Here is a 20,726-nt window from a genome sequence, read left to right as displayed (position 1 = left end):
CGGTACATACTTCCTTTATGCCTATATTAAATATCAATGCATAAATATGTCATTCAATGCAGATTACACTTCTTTATGTCTTTTCTAAAGTATGAAAGTCATGTCCTTCACTTTGATCTCATTCTCCATCCACCAGATTTTACTTCAGATTTCACAATATGGCCAGATTTGATATCAGTTCCAGAGTAAGTACACACAGGAAATCCAATACGTTAGCATCTAACTTTCAAAAAGGAGACTATGATAAAATGAGAAGAATGATGAAAAACAAAACCTTAGAGAAGCAGCTGCAAAGGTCAAAAATTTAAATCAGGCATGGATGCTGTTCAAAAATACCATCCTGGAAGCCTAGGCAAAATATATTCCATGTATTAAAAAAGGAGGAAGGAAGGCCAAACGACAGCCAGCAGGGTTAAAAAGTGATGTGAAGGAAGCTATTACAGCTAAAAGAAAATCCTCAAAAAATGGAAGAAGGTTCCGACTGAAAATAATAAAGAAACAGCATAAGGAATGGCAAGTCAAATTCAAAGTGCTGATAAGGAAGGCAAAGAAAGACCTTGAAAACAAGATTACACTGAGAAGCAAAAGCACATAGTAAAAACTTTTTACGGCATATTAGAAGCAAGAAGCTGGCAAAAGAATCAGCTGGACCGCTAGATGACCAAGGGGTAAAAGGGGCACTCAGGAAAGACAAAGCCATAGCGAAGGGATTAAATTAATTCTTTGCCTAGGTCTTCACAGAGGAAGATTTGGGAGAGACACCAGTGTCAGAAATGGTATTCAAAGCTGACGAGTCAGAGAAACTGGATCAAATCTCTGTAAACCTGGAAGATGTAATGGGGCAATTTGAGAAACTGAAGAGTAGCAAATTGATATTGTGTATCTGGATTTTCAAAAGGCGTTTGACAAGGTACCTCATGAAAGGCTACAGAGGAAATTGGAGGATCATGGGATACGAGGAAATGTCCTATTGTGGATTAAAAACTGGTTGAAGGATAGGAAACAGAGAGTGGGGTTAAATGGGCAGTATTCACAATGGAGAAGGATAGTTAGTGGAGTTCCTCAGGGGTCTGTGCTAGGACTGCTGCTTTTTAATATATTTATAAATTATTTAGAGATGGGAGTAACTAGCAAGGTAATTAAATTTGCTGATGACACAAAGTTATTCAAAGTCGTTAACTCGCGACAGGATTGTGAAAAATTACAAGAGGGCCTTACGAGACTGGGAGATTGGGCGGCTAAATGGCAGATGACGTTTAATGTGAGCAAGTGCAAGGTGATGCATGTGGGAAAAAAGAACCCGAATTATAGCTACGTCATGCAAGGTTCCACGTTAGGAGTTACGGACCAAGAAAGGGATTTGGGTGTTGTCTTCAATAATACACTGAAACCTTCTGCTCAGTGTGCTGCTGCGGCTAGGAAAGCGAATAGAATGTTGGGTATTATTAGGAAAGGTATGGAAAACAGGTGTGAGGATGTTATAATGCCGTTGTATCGCTCCATGGTGTGACCGCACCTTGAGTATTGTGTTCAATTCTGGTCTCAAGAAAGATATAGTAGAATTGGAAACGGTGCAGCGAAGGGCGACTAAAATGATAGCGGGGATGGGACGACTTCCCTATGAAAAAAGACTAAGGAGGCTAGGGCTTTTCAACTTGGAGAAGAGATGGCTGAAGGGAGACATGATAGAGGTAAATAAAATAATGAGTGGAATGGAACAGGTGGATGTGAAGCATCTGTTCACGCTTTCCAAAAATACTAGGACTAGGGGGCATGCGATGAAACTACAGTGTAGTAAATTTAAAACAAATCGGAGAAAATCTTTCTTCACCCAACACATAATTAAACTCTGGAACTCGTTGCCGGAGAACGTGGTGAAGGCGGTTAGCTTAGCAGAGTTTAAAATAGACTGTTTCCTAAAGGACAAGTCCATAAACCACTACTAAATGGACTTGGGAAAAATCCACAATTCCAGGAATAACATATATAGAATGTTTGTACATTTGGGAAGCTTGCCAGGTGCCCTTGGCCTGGATTGGCCGCTGTCGTGGACAGGATGCTGGGCTCGATGGACCCTTGGTCTTTCCCGGTGTGGCATTACTTATGTACTAAATTGCCTGGACCGGATGGTATTCATCCCAGATTACTGATAGAATTGAAAAATGAACTTGCAGATCTATTGTTAGTAATATGTAATTTATCTTTATCAAGCATGGTACTGGAAAATTGGAGGGTGGCCAACGTAATGTTGATTTAAAAAAAATGTTCCAGGTGTGATCCGTGAAATTATAGACCGCTGAGCCTGATGTCGGTGCCAGGCAAAATGGAAGAGACTATAAAAACAAAATTACAGAGCATATTCAAAAGCATGGATTAATGAGACAAAGCCAACATGGATTTAGTGAAGGGAAATCTTGCTTCACTAATCTACTACATTTCTTTGAAGCAGTGAACAAACATGTGGATAAAGGTAAGCCAGTCAATACTGTGTATCTGGATTTTCAAAAGGCATTTGACAAAGTACAAACTCTGTTACGTATACATTCAATATATAAAATCACAATACTTTATTTTCCAATCTAAAATATATATATATATATATATATATATATATAAACATTTTTATCCTACCCATTAATGTTCACAAAAACCTTTTTTTTTACAAATCACCAAACTCTCAGATTGCACAAAAAGCATGATACTCTTTTACAAAATCCTATCTTATTGATACAAAGTAGAGCTCTGATAGAGAGAATGCAGAAATACAAATACTTAACTTAATACTGATGTGTGCACCAATCCAAATGCTTTTCATGTGCCATCAATAATCTCTTGAGACTTTGATAATAATATTTAAACAAGGATAGAATATTTCACACACTACTATTAGTCCATCAATTGATGTAGGTCTTAGTCAATGACTTCCAGCTTGTTAGTGTCTTTACTTAATAATCACTGAGAGTGTTCTCATCCAAACTCTCCTTTGACTTTCATAGCAAGTTTTTCAAAGTCAAAAAGTTTTAACATTTCAAATTCTTGCTTTAGAATCTCTACACAGACTCATGTTTCACTAAAAGCGTCATCAATAGATTCTTAAATATCCATCATAAAAACAAATACTTTTTTTAGAGTAGAAAGCACTGTAGGCTAAAGCTCCAAGAAGAAAATAAAGTATTGTGATTTTAAATACTGAATGTATACATAACGGAGTCTTTATAGTGATTTTTGACTATAGATATTTAGAGACTATTACAATTTGAGCCCTTTTGTTATAGTATTTGACAAAGTAACCCATGAAAGACTCCAGAGGAAATTGGAGAGTCATGAGATAGGAGGTAGTGTTCTACTGTGGATTAAAAACTGGTTAAAAGATAGAAAAGAGAGAGTAGGGTTAAATGGTCAGTATTCTCAATGGAGAAGGGTAGATAGTGTGGTTCTGCAGGGGTCTGTGCTGTGACCGTTACTTTTTAACATATTTATTAATGATCTAGAGATGTGAGTAACCAGTGAGGTAATTACATTTGCTGATGACACAAAGTTATTCAAAGTTGTTAAATCGCAAGAGGACTGTGAAAAATTACAACAGGACCTTACGAGACTGGGAAACTGGGCATCCTAATGGCAGGTGACGTTTAATTTGAGCAAGTGCAAAGTGATGCATGTCAGAAAGAGGAACCCGAACTATAGCTACATGATGCAAGGTTCCACATTAGGAGTCATCGACCAAGAAAGGGATCTAGGTGTCATTGTTCATGATACGTTGATACCCTCTGCTCAGTGTGCACTGGCAGCTAAGAATGCAAACAGAATGTTAGGTATTATTAGGAAGGGAATGGAAAACAAAAATGAGAATGTTATAATGTCTTTCTATCGCTCCATGGTGTGACCGCACCTCGAACACCATGTGCAATTCTGGTCACCACATCTCAAAAAAGATATAGTGGAATTAGAAAAAGGTACTGAGAAGGGTGACGAAAATGATAAAGGAGATGGGATGACTTCCCTATGAGGAAAGGCTGAACCGGCTAGGGCTCTTCAGCTTGGAGAAAAGATGGCTGAGGGGAGATACGAAAGTGGTCTATAAAATACTGAGCGGAATGGAACAGGCAGACGTGAATTGTTTGTTTACTCTTTCCAAAAATACTGGACTAGGGGGCACTCAATGAAGCTACAAAATAGTAAACTTAAAATGAATCGAAGGAAATATTTTTTCACTCTGGAATTCTTTGCTAGAGAATATGGCAAAAGCAGTCAGCTTAGCGGGGTTTAAAAATGGTTTGGATAGCTTCCTAAAAGAAAAGTCCATAAGCCATTATTAAAATGGACTTGGAGAAAATCTACTGCTTACTTCTCGGATAAGCAGCATGAAATGTATTGTACTGTTTTGGGATCTTTCCAGGTATTTGTAACCTGGTTTGGCCACTGTTGAAAACAGGATGAGGGCTTGATGGACCTTTGGTCTGTCCCATTATGGCAATACATATGTACTTATCACCTATGCGGGGTCTTTTAGAAGCAAGGAGATCATGGATTCTCTATAGGGCGAATTATTCCAGCAGTTGGTAATGGAACCCACGCGGGATGGGGCCATACTGGACCTAGTGCTTACTAATGGAAAGAGTGTTTCTGATGTTATAGTAGGTGATTATCCTGGTATCCAGTAATCACCAGATGGTGTGGTTTAATATTAAGATGGGTTTGGAAAACTGCTAGCTGCAGCAGTGCTAAATATGAGATATTAGAGGCAAAAGTAGAGCATGTAAAAGTATTCATTCAGAGGCTACTAGCCAGGAAGCTCTGAGCTCAAGTAATTGTACTGTGATTATGATGAATCAGTGTATATGAGTCCAAAAGCTGTTACTGATTTTCCTCAGAGACAATGAGAGGACTCACCCAGGAGGAGGAGCTTCTTGGTGAGTTCTACAGCCTTATTCAGGTTCCCCTGCTGGTACAAAGCATAGCTCAGGTAATCCAGGACAGAAACTTTATCAACGGAGGATTCCTCGCCATCATCCAGCTGCCGAAGAGCCTGCTCCATCCACAGCTCCGTGTGGTAATAGTCCGCTTCACTGTATGCAATTTTCCCCAACTCAAAGCAGTCTTCAGCAGTTAGAAAGGATTCACACTTTACACCTGTTAGTGAAAAAATAAAACAAAAAAAAACATATGGAACTCTACAGGATGTTTGAGATTAACATTTTTCTAGTACTTGGCGTAAATTAAAAAAAAAAAAAAGAAGTATATCAGACCCAACATGACAATCACTACTAGCTGTTTAAGATTAGATCTTTTCCTCAAAATATTAGGGTTTGTGACCTCTAAACCGATGCTTCTCAACCGGTGAGCTGCCAAGAACGGTACATAGCAAGACTTGCCCTCGAGGAATCAACTCCCCCTCCCTGAATAGGAGAGAGAGGAGACAGAAAAACAAAATGCCAGTATGGAGACTTAGAGCTAGTGTGTAAGCTCAGTGGTTAATGGTCCTATCCACTCCAACCTAAGAAGGGCAAAACCAGAAGATGCTGAGTACACACTACTTTCTAGGCCTAGGCCACAATCAGGCATGAAGATGGTGATGACATGAAAAGGGATGTTAGGGGAGATGCTGGACATAGGGGAAGTGAAAGAGATGAGGAGAAATGTTTGACATGGATAGAGGGGACGGGAAGAGGGAGGGGGGAGATGTTGCACATGGATGGGAAATAGATGGAAAGCTATAGATAGTAATAGTAAAAAGAGGGAGCTTGAAGATTGGATAGTGAGGAGGGATAAAATCTGATTGGACTGAGAGGTAGAAAAATAAAGTTGGGAAAGTCAGGAGTCAGAGATGAATGTAGGGGAGGAAGTGAAGATGACAGGAGGTCCTGAACAGCGAGCTAAAGGGACAGAGAAAAGAAGAACCTGAAACTGGCACCAATGCGATTAGAAAACAAAATTCTTTTCTCTACCCCTGGTGATTTTATTTTCTATTTACTAGGACTACAGATTTCCTAGCATAATGCAATGAACACATGAACATGCACCAAAAATTTTTAATTGCAATTAAAGTCACAATAGGATAAAAAAAAAATTTTTTTACCTGACCTCCTGCTTTCTCTGCTGGGCACGCTGCTTCTCTGGGTCTAAACAGCAGCTGCGGCAGGAAGGTAAAATTATGTATCATACCTGATAATTTTCTTTCCATTAATCATAGCTGATCAATCCATAGACTGGTGGGTTGTGTCCATCTACCAGCAGGTGGAGATAGAGAGCAAACTTTTGCCTCCCTATATGTGGTCATGTGCTGCCGGAAACTCCTCAGTATGTCGATATCAAAGCTCCATCCGCAGGACTCAGCACTTAGAGAATTACACCCACGAAGGGACACTCTGCCCAGCTCACCACCGCCGAAACGGGGGAGGGGAATTAACCCAGCTCATCCCCACACAAGTGGGGGAGGGGAATCCGTCCAGCTCATCCCCGCGGAGCGGGGGAGGGACACCACACCCGCCGATGCGGGGGGATCTGGCTTATCCTGCAACCGCAACCGCGGGAGGAGCTGACTGACCCTAACACCGCCGAAGCAGGAGGGGTACAAAGCTGCCCAACAACCGCACGAAGCGGGAGGGAGTGCCGGCAGAATTTTAAGTCTCAATCCAGCCCCGTAAAACGGAGGGGAGAGGAATGCAGCAGCTCACTGTAACACAAACTCGTCTCAACTCTTGAAGATCCAAGTGAAAAAACTTGAACACGAAGTCTTTCTGAAGTAACTGAAGACTAAACTTGAACCTGAAATGCAACCAGAATAAAAACAGCACAGATATCTGGGAGGGGCTATGGATTGATCAGCTATGATTAATGGAAAGAAAATTATCAGGTATGATACATAATTTTACCTTCCATATCATCATGCTGATCAATCCATAGACTGGTGGGATGTACCGAAGCAGTACTCACCCAGGGCGGGACATTGAAATCCCTGAACTCAACACTGAAGCTCCAAACCGGGCCTCCGCCCGTGCAGCCACAGTCAAGCGGTAATGCTTGGAGAATGTATGTGCCAATGCCCAAGTTGCCCCGCGGCCACATAAGCCGCTGCAATGGCTTCCTTGACCCATCTTGCCACTGTAGGATTAGCAGCCTGCAGACCCTTACAAGGACCTGCAAACAGGACAAACAGATGATCCGATTTCCGGAAATCATTGGTCACTTCCAAGTATCTGATGATGACTCGTTTCACATCCAGATATTTAAGAGCAGAGTATTCCTCTGGGGAGTCCTCCCTACGAAAGGAAGGGAGACAGAGCTGCTGATTCACATGGAAGCGAGAAACAATCTTGGGCAGGAAAGAAGGCACTGTGCGAATAGCCACTCCTGCCTCAGTGAACTGCAGAAAAAAACTCTCGACATGAGAGTGCCTGGAGCTCGGAAACTCTTCTGGCTGAAGTGATAGCCACCAAAAAGACTGCTTTCAACGTCAGGTCTCAGAGATGCCCTCAACAAGGGTTCAAAAGGCGGCTTCTGTAATGCTCTTAGCACCAGGTTGAGATTCCACGCAGGCACCACTGAGTGCAGAGGAGGGCGCAGGTGCTTAACTCCCTTGAGAAGACGCACCACATCTGGCTGCGAAGCCAGGGAAGCACCCTTCAGGCGGCCCCTGAAGCAAGCCAGGGCCGCTACCTGGACTTTAAGGGAACTGAGCGACAGGCCTTTCTCCACACCTTCTGCAGGAATGCCAACACTGAAGAAATTGGAGCAGTGAATGAAGAAAATGAGCCTGCTTCACCACGCTGCAAAGGTACGCCAAACCCTGGCGTAAGCAGTAAAAGTAGAGCGCTTCCTCGCTCTCAGCATAGTGGCGATGCCTTGTCTGAGAAGCCCTTCTTCCTCAGACGCTGCCGCTCAATAGCCAGGCCGAAAGACCAAAGGGGGAGGGATCCTCCATCACCACGGGACCCTTATGCAACAGGCCCTGCTCCACTGGCAGCCGCAGAGGATGGTCCACTGAGAGCCTGATCAAGTCCGCATACCAGGGACGTCTGGGCCAGACTGGACCCACCAGGATTATCCGGCCTGGATGCTTTGCCACCTGGTCTATCACCCTGCCCAACATGGGCAAGGGCGGGAACACATAGAGAAGCTCTTGTGCCGGCCACTGTTGGAGAAGAGCATCTACTCCCAGGGAGCGAGGGTCCCGTCCTCTGCTGAAAGAGCGCGGCACTTGGCAATGGGCCGATGACGCCATCAGGTCTAGGCTCGGCTGGCCCCAGCGCTTCGTGATGCTCAAGAACGCCTGAGCAAATAGCTGCCACTCTCCGGGCTCCAAGGTATGGCGACTGAGAAAGTCCGCCTTGACATTCATGACTCCGGCAAAGAGAGCCGCTGACAGCTGTTCCAGGTTCACTTCCGCCCACTGGCATAAATTCATGGCCTCCTTGGCTAGAGGGGCGCTCTTGGTACCTCCCTGGCGGTTGACATAGGCCACAGCCGTGGCATTGTCCGACAGGACCCGTACTGGCTTCAACGCCAGTACCGGGATGAACTCCAACAACACCAACCGAATGGCTCTGAGTTCCAGGAGGTTGATAGACCACTTGCCTCTGCAGGAGACCAGAGCCCCTGCGCTGTCCTTCCCAAGCAGTGGGCTCCCCAGCCCATCAAAGAGGCGTCTGTCATGACGACAATCCACTCCGGGGTCACCAGAGGCATTCCTGCAGACAACTTGTCTGTCTGCGTCCACCAGCTCAGCGCCTTGCGCACTGCTGAGTCCAAGGGAAGGCGCACAGCATAATCCTCCGACATCGGAGTCCAGCGCAGCAGCAGAGATTGTTGTAGTGGTCTCATATGAGCCCTGGCCCAGGGCACTACTTCCATCGTGGCCGTCATAGAGCCCAACAGCTGCACGTAGTCCCAAGCCCGAATAGGAGAAGCTACTAGGAACTAGTCCACCTGAGCCTGAAGCTTGACAATCCGATTGTCTGGCAGGAACACTCTGCCCACTTGGGTGTCGAATCGAACTCCCAGAAACTCCAGGGACTGAGTCGGGCGCAGCTGGCTTTTCTCCCAGTTGATGATCCACCCCAGGGAGCTCAAAAGAGCAACCACCTGGTTCACAGCTTTGCCGCACTCTGCATAAGAGGGGGCTAGGATCAACCAGTCGTCCAGATAAGGATGGACTTGAACTCCTTCCTTCCTCAGGAAGGCCGCGATGACCACCATTACTTTGGAGAAGGTCCGCGGAGCAGTAGCCAACCCGAACGGGAGGGCTCTGAACTGGAAGTGTCGGCCCAGTACTGCAAAACGCAGAAAGCGTTGATGAGGCCAGATGGGAATATGCAAGTACGCTTCCTTGATGTCCAAGGATGCCAGGAACTCTCCTGCCTTCACTGCCGCTATAAAAGAGCGGAGGGTCTCCATGCGAAAGTGCCGAACTTTCAAGGCCCAATTGACCCCTTTGAGGTCGAGGATAGGCCGTACAGAACCTCCTTTCTTTGGTATCACAAAGAAAAAGGAGTAACGTCCCTTGCCAAGCTGATTTTCTGGCACCGGAACGACCGCCCCCAGGCGGATCAGATTGTCCAAGGTCTGCTGCATTGCCACAGCTTGACCGGAGACTTGCAGGGAGAGAGTACAAACCCGTCTTAAGGGTCGGCAGAACTCTAGCTTGTAGCCGTCTCTGATGACTTCCAGCACCCAAGCGTCTGAAGTTATTGTGGTCCACTCGCCCATAAACGAGGACAGCCGTCCTCCAATCTGCACTGGGGCGTGGACCAAGGCCCCGTCATTGGGTACGAGACCCTGGGGGAGAACCGGAGGGAGCACCTCCGGGACGGCGGTCTCTGCGAAAGGAATGCTGCTTGGGGGAGAAGTTCCTCTTGAAGGAAGAGGGGGCAGAGGAGCCCGACCTGCCCGGGCGGTACCGACGGGCTTCCTGAAACCGTCCTCTGGAGGTACCAGGGCGAGTACTAGCCCGAGCCCTGACCTCTGGTAACTTCTTGCCCTTATACGTGCCGAGATTGGTCACGATTTTGTCCAGCTCGACCCCAAAGAGCAGCTTGCCTTTAAAAGGCAATCTAGCCAGGCGGGATTTAGAGGCGTGGTCAGCAGACCAATGCTTCAGCCAAAGCCACCGCGGCGCAGAGATTGTCTGAGCCATGCCTTTAGCTGAGGCTCTCAAGACGTCATACAGCAAGTCTGCCAAATAGGCTAAGCCCGATTCCAGGGCCGGCCAATCAGCCCTCAAGGAATGATCCGAGGGGGAAGCCCGCTGCACCATAGTCAGGCACGCCCTGGCCACATAGGAGCTGCAAACTGAGGCCTGCAAACTTAAAGCAGCCGCCTCAAAGGACGACCTTAAGGCCGCCTCCAATCTTCTGTCTTGGGCGTCCTTTAGGGCCGTGCCACCTTCCACCGGCAACACCGTTTTCTTAGTCACCGCAGTGATTAAAGAATCCACGGTAGGCCACAGAAAGGCCTCACGTTCACTTACAGGCAAAGGATAGAGGCGGGACATAGCCCTAGCCACTTTAAGGCTCGCTTCCGGGACATCCCATTGAGCCGAAATTAAGGTGTGCATGGCATCATGCACGTGGAAGGTTCTAGGCGGGCGTTTCGTCCCCAGCATAATGGCAGAGCCAACAGGGGCTGAGGGAGAGACGTCCTCCGGAGAGGAAATCTTCAAAATGCCCATGGCCTGCACAAACAGGTTGGGCAAATCCTCTGAGCCAAAGAGTCGCGCTGCAGAGGGGTCATCCGCTCCATCCGAGCGGGGATCCGTCTCCTCCAAGGAATCCACAAAGGACCGTTGGGAGAACTCAGATACGCTGCCCTCATCTACATCGGAGGAGACAAAGTCCTCCAAGGCCTGGGAATCAACCCGAGGGCGTTTACCTCCGGGGGCCTCAACCTCTTTACCTGACGAGGGAGCAGGGGCAGCGTTCTGCATAAGGAAGGCCTGATGCAGCAGCAAAATAAACTCGGGGGAGAAACCCTCCAGACTGTGCCTTCCGCAGCCTGGGCAACAGCCCTAGATGCACCCTCAACCGGCGCTCGCAAGAGCGGGGGAGAAACATGCTGCGCATCCAAGATGGCGTCCGGCGCGACACTCCGCGAAGGAGCCGCGCGGGAAAAACGGCGCTTAATTTTAGCCGCCTTTGTGCCGTCGCCCAAATTAAGGGCGTTCATGGCATTAATGTCTCCTACCTCAAGGGCGGCCCAAGAAGAAGCCGTCCGAGCCGCGTGGCCGGCCAAGATGGCGGAGGCGAGGAGCGGGGGATGGGCGTTTATGGAGGGAAAAACCGCTACACCGGAGGAAGGACCGGGACACTCATCGGTCACAAAACTGTCACCCAACAAGGGCGAATCAGACTTTAAGACCCCCGCATCCCCTCTAGAAGCGCCCAAGCGATCCGGGGAGCGACTCTTTACGCCCTCGCCCTCCGACGCCATATGCCACGTGGAGATAAATCGGGGAACCCCCTGCCCGCTATAAAAAGGTAAAAATTACCTGCTTTCCGCTCCGAGCTGTAACGACCTGGTGTCCCAGTGAGTAGCTGCCATGAACGTTTAAATAAACGTCGAAATAAACGCCTTTAAGGACGTTCAAATTTTTTTTTTTTTTTAACGGAGCCAGCGGGAGGGGGGAGAAAAGGAGGGACCTGGCACCACCAGGTTTGCACTTGCTCAAAAGAGCCCTCAACCCCAGGCACTCAACAAAACCTAAAAATTAGGCTTGGAGGCCTAGCCAGAGCTGCTGCTGTGTATGACCACCACCTGCTGAGATAGAGAACATACTGGGGAGTTTCCGGCAGCACATGACCACATATAGGGAGGCAAAAGTTTGCTCTCTATCTCCACCTGCTGGTAGATGGACACAACCCACCAGTCTATGGATTGATCAGCATGATGATATGGAAGAAGGCTGGCTCTACCAGACCCACAATGGAAGTTACATCAGAGCTTTATATAACTTCCTGTCACTGGGTCCAGCAGAGCCAGCCTTCTGCCTATCGCTGACACAGCAGCTGCCGTTTAGACCCAGAGAAGTAACGGGGCCAACACAGAAGCAGGAAAACAGGTTAAAAAAAAAAAAAAAAAACTGTTGCAACTTTAATTTTGTTTTCATTTTGCATCTCCTCTTCTTTCTTTCCTTATATTGCTTGCACTCCCAAAGGCTATCAAAGGAGTGTACAGTAGATATTTTTCTGTCCCTGGAGGGCTCACAATCTTGAGTTTGTACCTGAGGCAATTGACGATTAAGTGACTTGCCCAAGAGAACAAGTCACTGCAGTGAGATCTGAACTGGGCTCCGCTAGCTCTCAGCCTGCAACTGTAACCATTAGGCTTCTCTTCTACTGGGGTATCAAATTAAATTGCTGTCTACATATTTCTGTTTTTACTTTGTCGTCACTTGTCCTGGATCAACTTATAAGTACATAAGTATTGCCACACTGGGATAGACCAAAGGTCCATCAAGCCCAGCATACTGTTTCCAACAGTGGCCAATCCAGGTCACAAATACTTCCCTCACCCGTAACTGTCTTGTCTGTCGGTATTATTTAGATTGTAAGCTCTTTTGAGCAAGGACTGTCTCTTTGTATCAGGTGTTCAGCGCTGCGTGCGTCTGGTAGCGCTATACAAATGCTAATAATAATAATAATAATAAATACCTGGCAAGATCCCAAAAAAGTTCAATACGTTTTATGCTGCTTATCCCAGAAATAGCAGTGGATTTCCCCCAAATCAATTTAATAATGGTCTATGGACTTTTCCTTTAGGAAGCCATCCAGACATTTCTTTAAACCCCACTAAGCTATTGCCTTTACCACATTCTCTGGCAACTAATTCCAGAGTTTAATTACACGTTGAGTGAAGAAAAATTTTCTCCAATTCGCATTAAATTTACTACTTTGTAGCTTCATTGCATGCCCCCTAGTCCTAGTATTTTTGGAAAGAATAAACAAACTTATCCTGTATCTGGAGAGGCTTTGTGTGTTTTCTGTATGGGTGTTCTGTTAGCATTCAATACCTGTAGCAAGTAACAACTTTGTGATATTTTGTTTCGTATGTCACAAGAATCAAGCAAGCTTGCAAGTGTGCTCCAAAAATGTAAAAAGTTTGAGAAGCACTACCCTATAGTAAACATAGTACTGTTTGCTCAATGTTAATTACTCAAAACATAACCGGGACTCCAGCCCCTGTGAACTCAGTCTACCCTGCCCCACCATTAGATGATCATGGCGCCGCACTTACAATCCACCCTAAAGTTGTGGACTCTCAAACCCTTTTCCTCCAAGCGCTTTTAACAACTTTTGCAGGCTGCAGGTTAGGGGGCACACCTTCGCTTTCGCACCTGTGTCAATTGACGATAGATGTGATTGCTGCATGTCGAGAAGCACATCTTGTTCACAAGCACAGAGGTCGCTGGTGCACCAGAAGAACACTCTAGTCTCCAGCATTCTAGAAATACCATGAGCTCCAAGTATTCCACTACTGGGGTCCATCTGTTCTCAAGCTAAAGTTGAAGATGTTAAAAAGAGAACTTCTCAAGGTAGGTATTTCAGCACAGTTGATTCCATAGGCTCAAAGGGAAGTTCCACAAGCTGAACCAGAACCACACAGATCCCATGACACTGGCAGCTTCCTGTGTCATATATCCTTCATGAACTTTGCTAACAATATGTGCAGTGACACCAGGTTTGTAGATTTTTTTTTTTTTAACCATATGTTACATTTTTATTCTTTCCAACTCAACAGAAGTTGGAAATAATTATTTAAAAAGGAGTTGAGAAATATCTGTCCATCCTCCATCTATATGGACCAAAACAACTCTACAAAAATTAAACAGAATGGGATGAAAGTTGGCATGGGGGGGGGGGGGGGGAATCTGGTGAAAAGGCATCAAGTCTGAAAATGAGTCAGATCAGACTTGCAATTCCAAAGAAATTAACCCCTCCACCACCACACACAAAAATGGCCCAATGCATTTCTATGTGAAAAGCAGTTGCAGCTTCTGCAGCACAAAAACTAAGATAAAGTGAAATTCAAAAGTTAGAAAATTCATCCTTCTAAACTGCCCATACACCCACAACTCCCCACACTCACAAACAGGGGGGGGGGGGGGGGAGGTTGAAAGAATCCAATGAGACATGCTTTACATGCTTTCCCCCACTTGTTTAAAGAGAAAAATAACATAAAACAATGAAGACAACTGGAGGTGAAGAAGCTCTTCAAACACAGGAGAGCTGTGTTTTTGCATCTGTGTGGCAGAGCAGGGGGGAAAAACAAAACAAAACTGAGGAGCTAGCAAGACTGCTGCATGTGGGAAAGAATATACAATCTCAGAACATTACACTGGCTCCGAGATCTAGAAGAGGTGATCCATTCCAATACTGTCAAATGACATCATCCACTTGTGTGCCTGCTTGTCAGCAGAAGCTCATCTTTGCAATAAGACAGAGATAGGATTAAATGAATAGCCTATGTTCAGTGTTATTTACTCCTATGGAACTCAGGACATCACACCAGAAGTGACAGCATTTTATTGACTTTATAAGGTGTTCAAAAAAAACTCAATTAAAATAAAGTTGGATGAACTAACCCAGACAAAAATCAATACTGAGCAAACAAATGGGAGTAATATGTGAATTTCCCCAAGCTAGTGCATCGCTCTTACCTGGCAAGTTACCCCGGGAAATGGTATCTGTGTCCAGATTGTAAGTATCCTGGAGACGCAGCAGAGCCTTGGCAGCCCCAGTCTGATCCTCATCTGTGGGAAAATATTGCCTCTGAAGGGTCAGGTTGGAGATAAATTCTGAAATAAAGACCACATGAAAGGATAAGTAAAGAAAGCAAAATTGCTTTTCTGAAATAGGTACATGCAATAGGACCTCCTATACTGTACAGGCAGTGCTGCTTCTTCTGGTCCTAATTTGCTTCAGTTTACATAAGGGACAGAACTCAATGGGATAAGTACATAAGTAGTGCCATACTGGGAAAGACCAAAGGTCCATCTAGCCCAGCATCCTGTCACCGACAGTGGCCAATCCAGGTCAAGGGCACCTGGCACGCTCCCCAAACGTAAAAACATTCCAGACAAGTTATACCTAAAAATGCGGAATTTTTCCAAGTCCATTTAATAGCGGTCTATGGACTTGTCCTTTAGGAATCTATCTAACCCCTTTTTAAACTCCGTCAAGCTAACCGCCCGTACCACGTTCTCCGGCAACGAATTCCAGAGTCTAATTACACGTTGGGTGAAGAAAAATTTTCTCCGATTCGTTTTAAATTTACCACACTGTAGCTTCAACTCATGCCCTCTAGTCCTAGTATTTTTGGATAGCGTGAACAGTCGCTTCACATCCACCCGATCCATTCCACTCATTATTTTATACACTTCTATCATATCTCCCCTCAGCCGTCTCTTCTCCAAGCTGAAAAGCCCTAGCCTTCTCAGCCTCTCTTCATAGGAAAGTCGTCCCATCCCCACTATCATTTTCGTCGCCCTTCGCTGTACCTTTTCCAATTCTACTATATCTTTTTTGAGATACGGAGACCAGTACTGAACACAATACTCCAGGTGCGGTCGCACCATGGAGCGATACAACGGCATTATAACATCCGCACACCTGGACTCCATACCCTTCCTAATAACACCCAACATTCTATTCGCTTTCCTAGCCGCAGCAGCACACTGAGCAGAAGGTTTCAGCGTATCATCGACGACGACACCCAGATCCCTTTCTTGATCCGTAACTCCTAACGCGGAACCTTGTAAGACGTAGCTATAATTCGGGTTCCTCTTACCCACATGCATCACTTTGCACTTGTCAACATTGAACTTCATCTGCCACTTGCACGCCCATTCTCCCAGTCTCGCAAGGTCCTCCTGTAATCGTTCACATTCCTCCTGCGACTTGACGACCCTGAATAATTTTGTGTCATCGGCGAATTTAATTACCTCACTAGTTATTCCCATCTCTAGGTCATTTATAAATACATTAAAAAGCAACGGACCCAGCACAGACCCCTGCGGGACCCCACTAACTACCCTCCTCCACTGAGAATACTGGCCACGCAATCCTACTCTCTGCTTCCTATCTTTCAACCAGTTCTTAATCCATAATAATACCCTACCTCCGATTCCATGACTCTGCAATTTCTTCAGGAGTCTTTCGTGCGGCACTTTGTCAAACGCCTTCTGAAAATCCAGATATACAATATCAACCGGCTCCCCATTGTCCACATGTTTGCTTACCCCCTCAAAAAAATGCATTAGATTGGTGAGGCAAGACTTCCCTTCACTAAATCCGTGCTGACTTTGTCTCATCAGTCCATGTTTTTGTATATGCTCTGCAATTTTATTCTTAATAATAGCCTCCACCATCTTGCCCGGCACCGACGTCAGACTCACCGGGATGCGAGTGGTTTGTGCAACTGTGGAAGTTTTGCCATCAGAAAAGACTCAATTCTCAAAAGTAACTGCTCGAGGAACCCTCTGAGACATTTTGACAAAAGAAAAAAAAAGACAAAAAAATGTGGAATGGGGGTTTGTTATCTGATGGGTTTTTCTCATAGGGGGCGGAATTAGGGGTTTTGCAGATGAGAATTACAAAGGTGAGCATTGAAGAAGGAATGGATGGCTGCGGGCTCGTGGGATGGAGAGTGCATGGAGGTCCCGATGGCTGGGATGGGATCTTCTTGTTTAATGGACATAATGGGCCTTTATTCGTATTCCTTGTTGGGGCTATTACGTAATGCCTATTATTTACTAGGAATGTAGGAGGCATCTCCTCCCCTCTAAAACGGAAAAAGATACTTCACACCTTACATAAGAAACATGTGCAGATTGCTTTTCTTCAGGAAATGCATTTGACTGCGGGAGAGCATAAGAAACTCCTCACTTGGTGGGTGGGTACATATTTAGAAGCCCCTGCAGTGGCGAAGAAGGCTGGAGTGATTATTCTTTTTCATAAAGCAATACATGTCAAAACTAAGCAGGTATTTGCTGATCCGAAAGGTCGTTTCGTTATAGCTCATGTGCTTGTTAACAATCAACCTTTGATATTATGTAATGTATATTCTCACAACACATATAAGAAATCTTTTTAAAAGCACCTATTGGAACAAATACATGACTTTCTGCCACATCTTAGACTGGTGGGAGGGGATTTTAACTGGGTAGTAGATCCGGACTGGGACAGATCTCATAATCCCCATCACCAAGGAGCAGATAGGACTAAGGGCATGGCCCTGTTGTGCGAGGTTCTAGATCTGGTCAACGTTTGGCGTTTATTACATCCTACTGAACAAGATTATACTCACCTTTCTAGAGCGCACCTGACACACTCTAGAATAGATTATTTGTTGGTGGATAGGAATTTCTTTTCAGAGATCACTGAGGCGGAGATAGGGCCTATAGAAGTGTCAGATCACGCCATGGTATGGTTACAGTTTCGAGCTGCTGAAGAACATCAAAAAGCGTCTATGTGGAAATTTCCACTTAATCTATACACGGGGACACAGTTTCTAACTTATATTAGAGATAAATGGGTAGATTACAAAACTTTTAATGCTGAACATGAAGCTGACCCTATTCTCTTTCGGGAGGTGGCCAAGGCTATCTTACGAGGGGACATTATAGCTTATTGTGCTAAGCGGCAGCGTGCCAGGGCCAGGCCCATCCTTCAGTTGGAACGGAAGCGGATCAGACTTCGTCAGTGTGCGGCACCTTTATGGATCAGGGAGTATCGGGAGCAGCTTTTGGCAACGCAGGCAGCATTAAATGAACTTATTCATCAGAGAGCTAAGAAATCTGCTGTCTACTATCAGTACCAATTATATAAATACTAGTAAAAAAGGCCCGTTTCTGACACAAATGAAACGGGCGCTAGCAAGGTTTTCCTTGGAGTGTGTATGTTTGGGAGAGTATGTGAGAGTGACTGTTTGAGAGTCAGAGTGAAAGTGTGAGTGTGTGAGAGAGAGAGTGAGTCTGGGTGTGAGTGTGTTTGTGAGAGAGTGTGTGTGAGAATGAGAGTGTGTGTATGAGAGAGAGTGTGTGTGTCTGGGCAACAGAGAGAGTGTGTGTGTGAGACACAGATTCTCTGTGAGAGTGAGTGTATGACACCAAGCGAGTGTGTGAGTGACTGTGTGGCACATAGAGAGTGAATGTGATACTGTGTGAGACAGTGTGTGAGAGTGAGAGTCAGAAAGACATTGTATATGAGAGAGAGAGTGTGAGCCGTGCCCTTCCAATCCATGGCCATCTGTCCCCTGCCCCCTCCATTCATCCTTTTCCAGCAATTCCCCTCTGTCCCTGAGCCCTGCCCTCCCAATCCATGGCCATCCATGTTTGTCTGTCACCTGCCCCCTCCATTCATCCCTATCCAGCATTTCCCCTCTCTGCCTGAGGCCTGCCCTGCAATCCATATCCATCCATGGCCATCTGTCCCCTCCATTCATCCCTATGCAGCAATTCCCCTCTCCCTGAGTCCTGCCCTTCCAATCCATGGCCAGCCATGCTCCTCTGTCACCTGGCCCCTCCATTTTTCCCTATCCAGCATTTCCCCTCTCTGCCTGAGGCCTGCTCTGCAATCCATATCCATCCATGCCCATCTGTCCCCTCCATTCATCCCTATCCAGCAATTCCCCTCTCCCTGAGTCCTGCCCTTCCAATCCATGCCCATCCATGCTCATCTGTCACCTGGCCCCTCCATTTTTCCCTATCCAGCATTTCCCCTCTCTGCCTGAGGCCTGCTCTGCAATCCATATCCATCCATGCCCATCTGTCCCCTCCATTCATCCCTATCCAGCAATTCCCCTCTCCCTGAGTCCTGCCCTTCCAATCCATGCCCATCCATGCTCCTCTGTCACCTGGCCCATCCATTTTTCCCTATCCAGCATTTGCCTTCTCTGCCTGAGGCCTGCTCTGCAATCCATATCCATCCATGCCCATCTGTCCCCTCCATTCATCCCTATCCAGCAATTCCCCTCTCCCTGAGTCCTGCCCTTCCAATCCATGCCCATCCATGCTCCTCTGTCACCTGGCCCCTCCATTTTTCCCTATCCAGCATTTGCCCTCTCTGCCTGAGGCCTGCTCTGCAATCCATATCCATCCATGCCCATCTGTCCCCTCCATTCATCCCTATCCAGCAATTCCCCTCTCCCTGAGTCCTGCCCTTCCAATCCATGCCCATCCATGCTCATCTGTCACCTGGCCCCTCCATTTTTCCCTATCCAGCAATTTCCCTCTCTCCCTGAGTCCTGCCCTCCCAATCCATGCCCATCCATACTCCTCTGTCCCCTGCCCCCTCCATTCATCCATTTCCAGTAATTCCCCTCTCTCCCTGTGCCCTGCCCTCCTAATCCATACCCATCCATACTCCTCTGTCCCCTGCAGCCTCCATTCATCCTTTTCCAGCAAGTCCCCTCTCGCCCTTCCATGACCCCCCCCCCCTCGCATCCATGCTACTCTCTCTGCCATGTCCCAGCCTGGGCCGCCCTCTTCTCCCCCCCCCCCCCCCCCCTTCGCATCCATGCATCCCTTTTTTTTATTCTTTTTAACTTTACCTCCGTGGCGGTTCGTGCAGCGAAGCGTCAGGGAAGGAGGCGGCGCTCCCGACGTCTAGCTTTCCCTTCAGCGCCGCCTCCTTCCCTGACGCTTCGCTTCCGGATTTGTTTGTTTAGACGCGAGGGCGGGGCAGAGACGGCTTGCTGGCTTCACAACACGAACGCCACGAACCCACGAACCCCACGAACCCTTTCAGAACGTTGTCCTCATTAGAACGTTCACGGTGCGTTTTATTATATTAGATAAAGATAAAAGCGGCAGATTGCTGGCACGGTTAGCAAGGTCCTCAGCTGCTCCTTCTGCGGTTTTGACTATGCGGGGGGATGGGGGGCAGGTGGTTCACGATGCTCCTGGTATTGCTAAAATATTTAGGGATTTCTATGAAGACCTATATAACGGAAATTTAGAGGACAGTTTAGATCCAGATACTTGTCTAGTTTAGAGGTACCAACTATCTCGCAGGCCCAACAGGACTCACTTAATAGGCTGATTGGGGAAGATGAGGTGAACTGAACCATAAAACACAGTTCGCGATTCAAAGCACCTGGTCTGAATGGATACAGAGCTGAGTTTTATAAACTGCTAGGGCCTGACATAGTACTTTCTATTACAGCTATGTTTAACAGATTCCTAGCCTCTGGGTGTATGTCAGCTACTCTTAACTTGGCACACATTATAGTTCTTCCTAAGCCGGGGAAGGATCTCACTTTACCCGCATCATATCGGCCGATCTCTCTTTGTTATGAGGCTAAGTTACTGGCTTTGATATTGGCAAATAGATTTGCATGTGTACTGCCCTCTGTAATTGCCTCCCCGCAGGTAGGTTTTGTGCGGGTTAGACATGCGGTTAAAAATATCAGACAGATTTTGGCATCTTTGGCAGCTGCAAGGAAGGCAAAGGAAGATACGCTTCTTATTAGTTTTGATGTAGAAAAAGCCTTCGATAGAGAAGCATGGTCCTTTCTGTTTAAAACTCTCAAGAGATATGGCATTCAAGGCAGATTTTTTGATGCAGTACAGGTGCTATAACACGATCCAAAAGCAGCACTGTTGGTTAATGGTCTCCTATCTGTACCTTTTTCAGTGGGAAGGGGGACCCGACAAGGTTGCCCTCCGTCTCCTTTGTTGTTCGTCTTGACTTTAGATCCACTGATTCGAGAGATTTTGAACAATCCGGATA

At 46.3% G+C, this 20,726-nt stretch overlaps 1 protein-coding gene across 5 annotated transcripts in view; it reads right to left on the bottom strand.

Annotated features, from left to right (window-relative positions):
* P4HA1 (prolyl 4-hydroxylase subunit alpha 1) overlaps positions 1-20,726 on the bottom strand; it is a 134,543-nt gene that overhangs the window by 70,774 nt on the left and 43,043 nt on the right. For all 5 annotated transcript variants that reach the window (XM_030203448.1, XM_030203447.1, XM_030203445.1 and 2 more), the window contains exons 5-6: positions 14,654-14,791; positions 4,894-5,133 (exon numbers count right to left, since the gene is read on the bottom strand). In XM_030203448.1, coding sequence (XP_030059308.1) covers positions 4,894-5,133; positions 14,654-14,791 — 378 coding nt within the window. The remainder of the gene's footprint in view (positions 1-4,893; positions 5,134-14,653; positions 14,792-20,726) is intronic.

Source organism: Microcaecilia unicolor, chromosome 5 (genome assembly GCF_901765095.1).
Source record: "Microcaecilia unicolor chromosome 5, aMicUni1.1, whole genome shotgun sequence".
Classification (NCBI taxonomy): domain Eukaryota; kingdom Metazoa; phylum Chordata; class Amphibia; order Gymnophiona; family Siphonopidae; genus Microcaecilia; species Microcaecilia unicolor.
The sequence above is the reverse complement of the archived record's forward strand: the minus strand, read 5'-3'. Positions and strand labels throughout refer to the sequence as shown.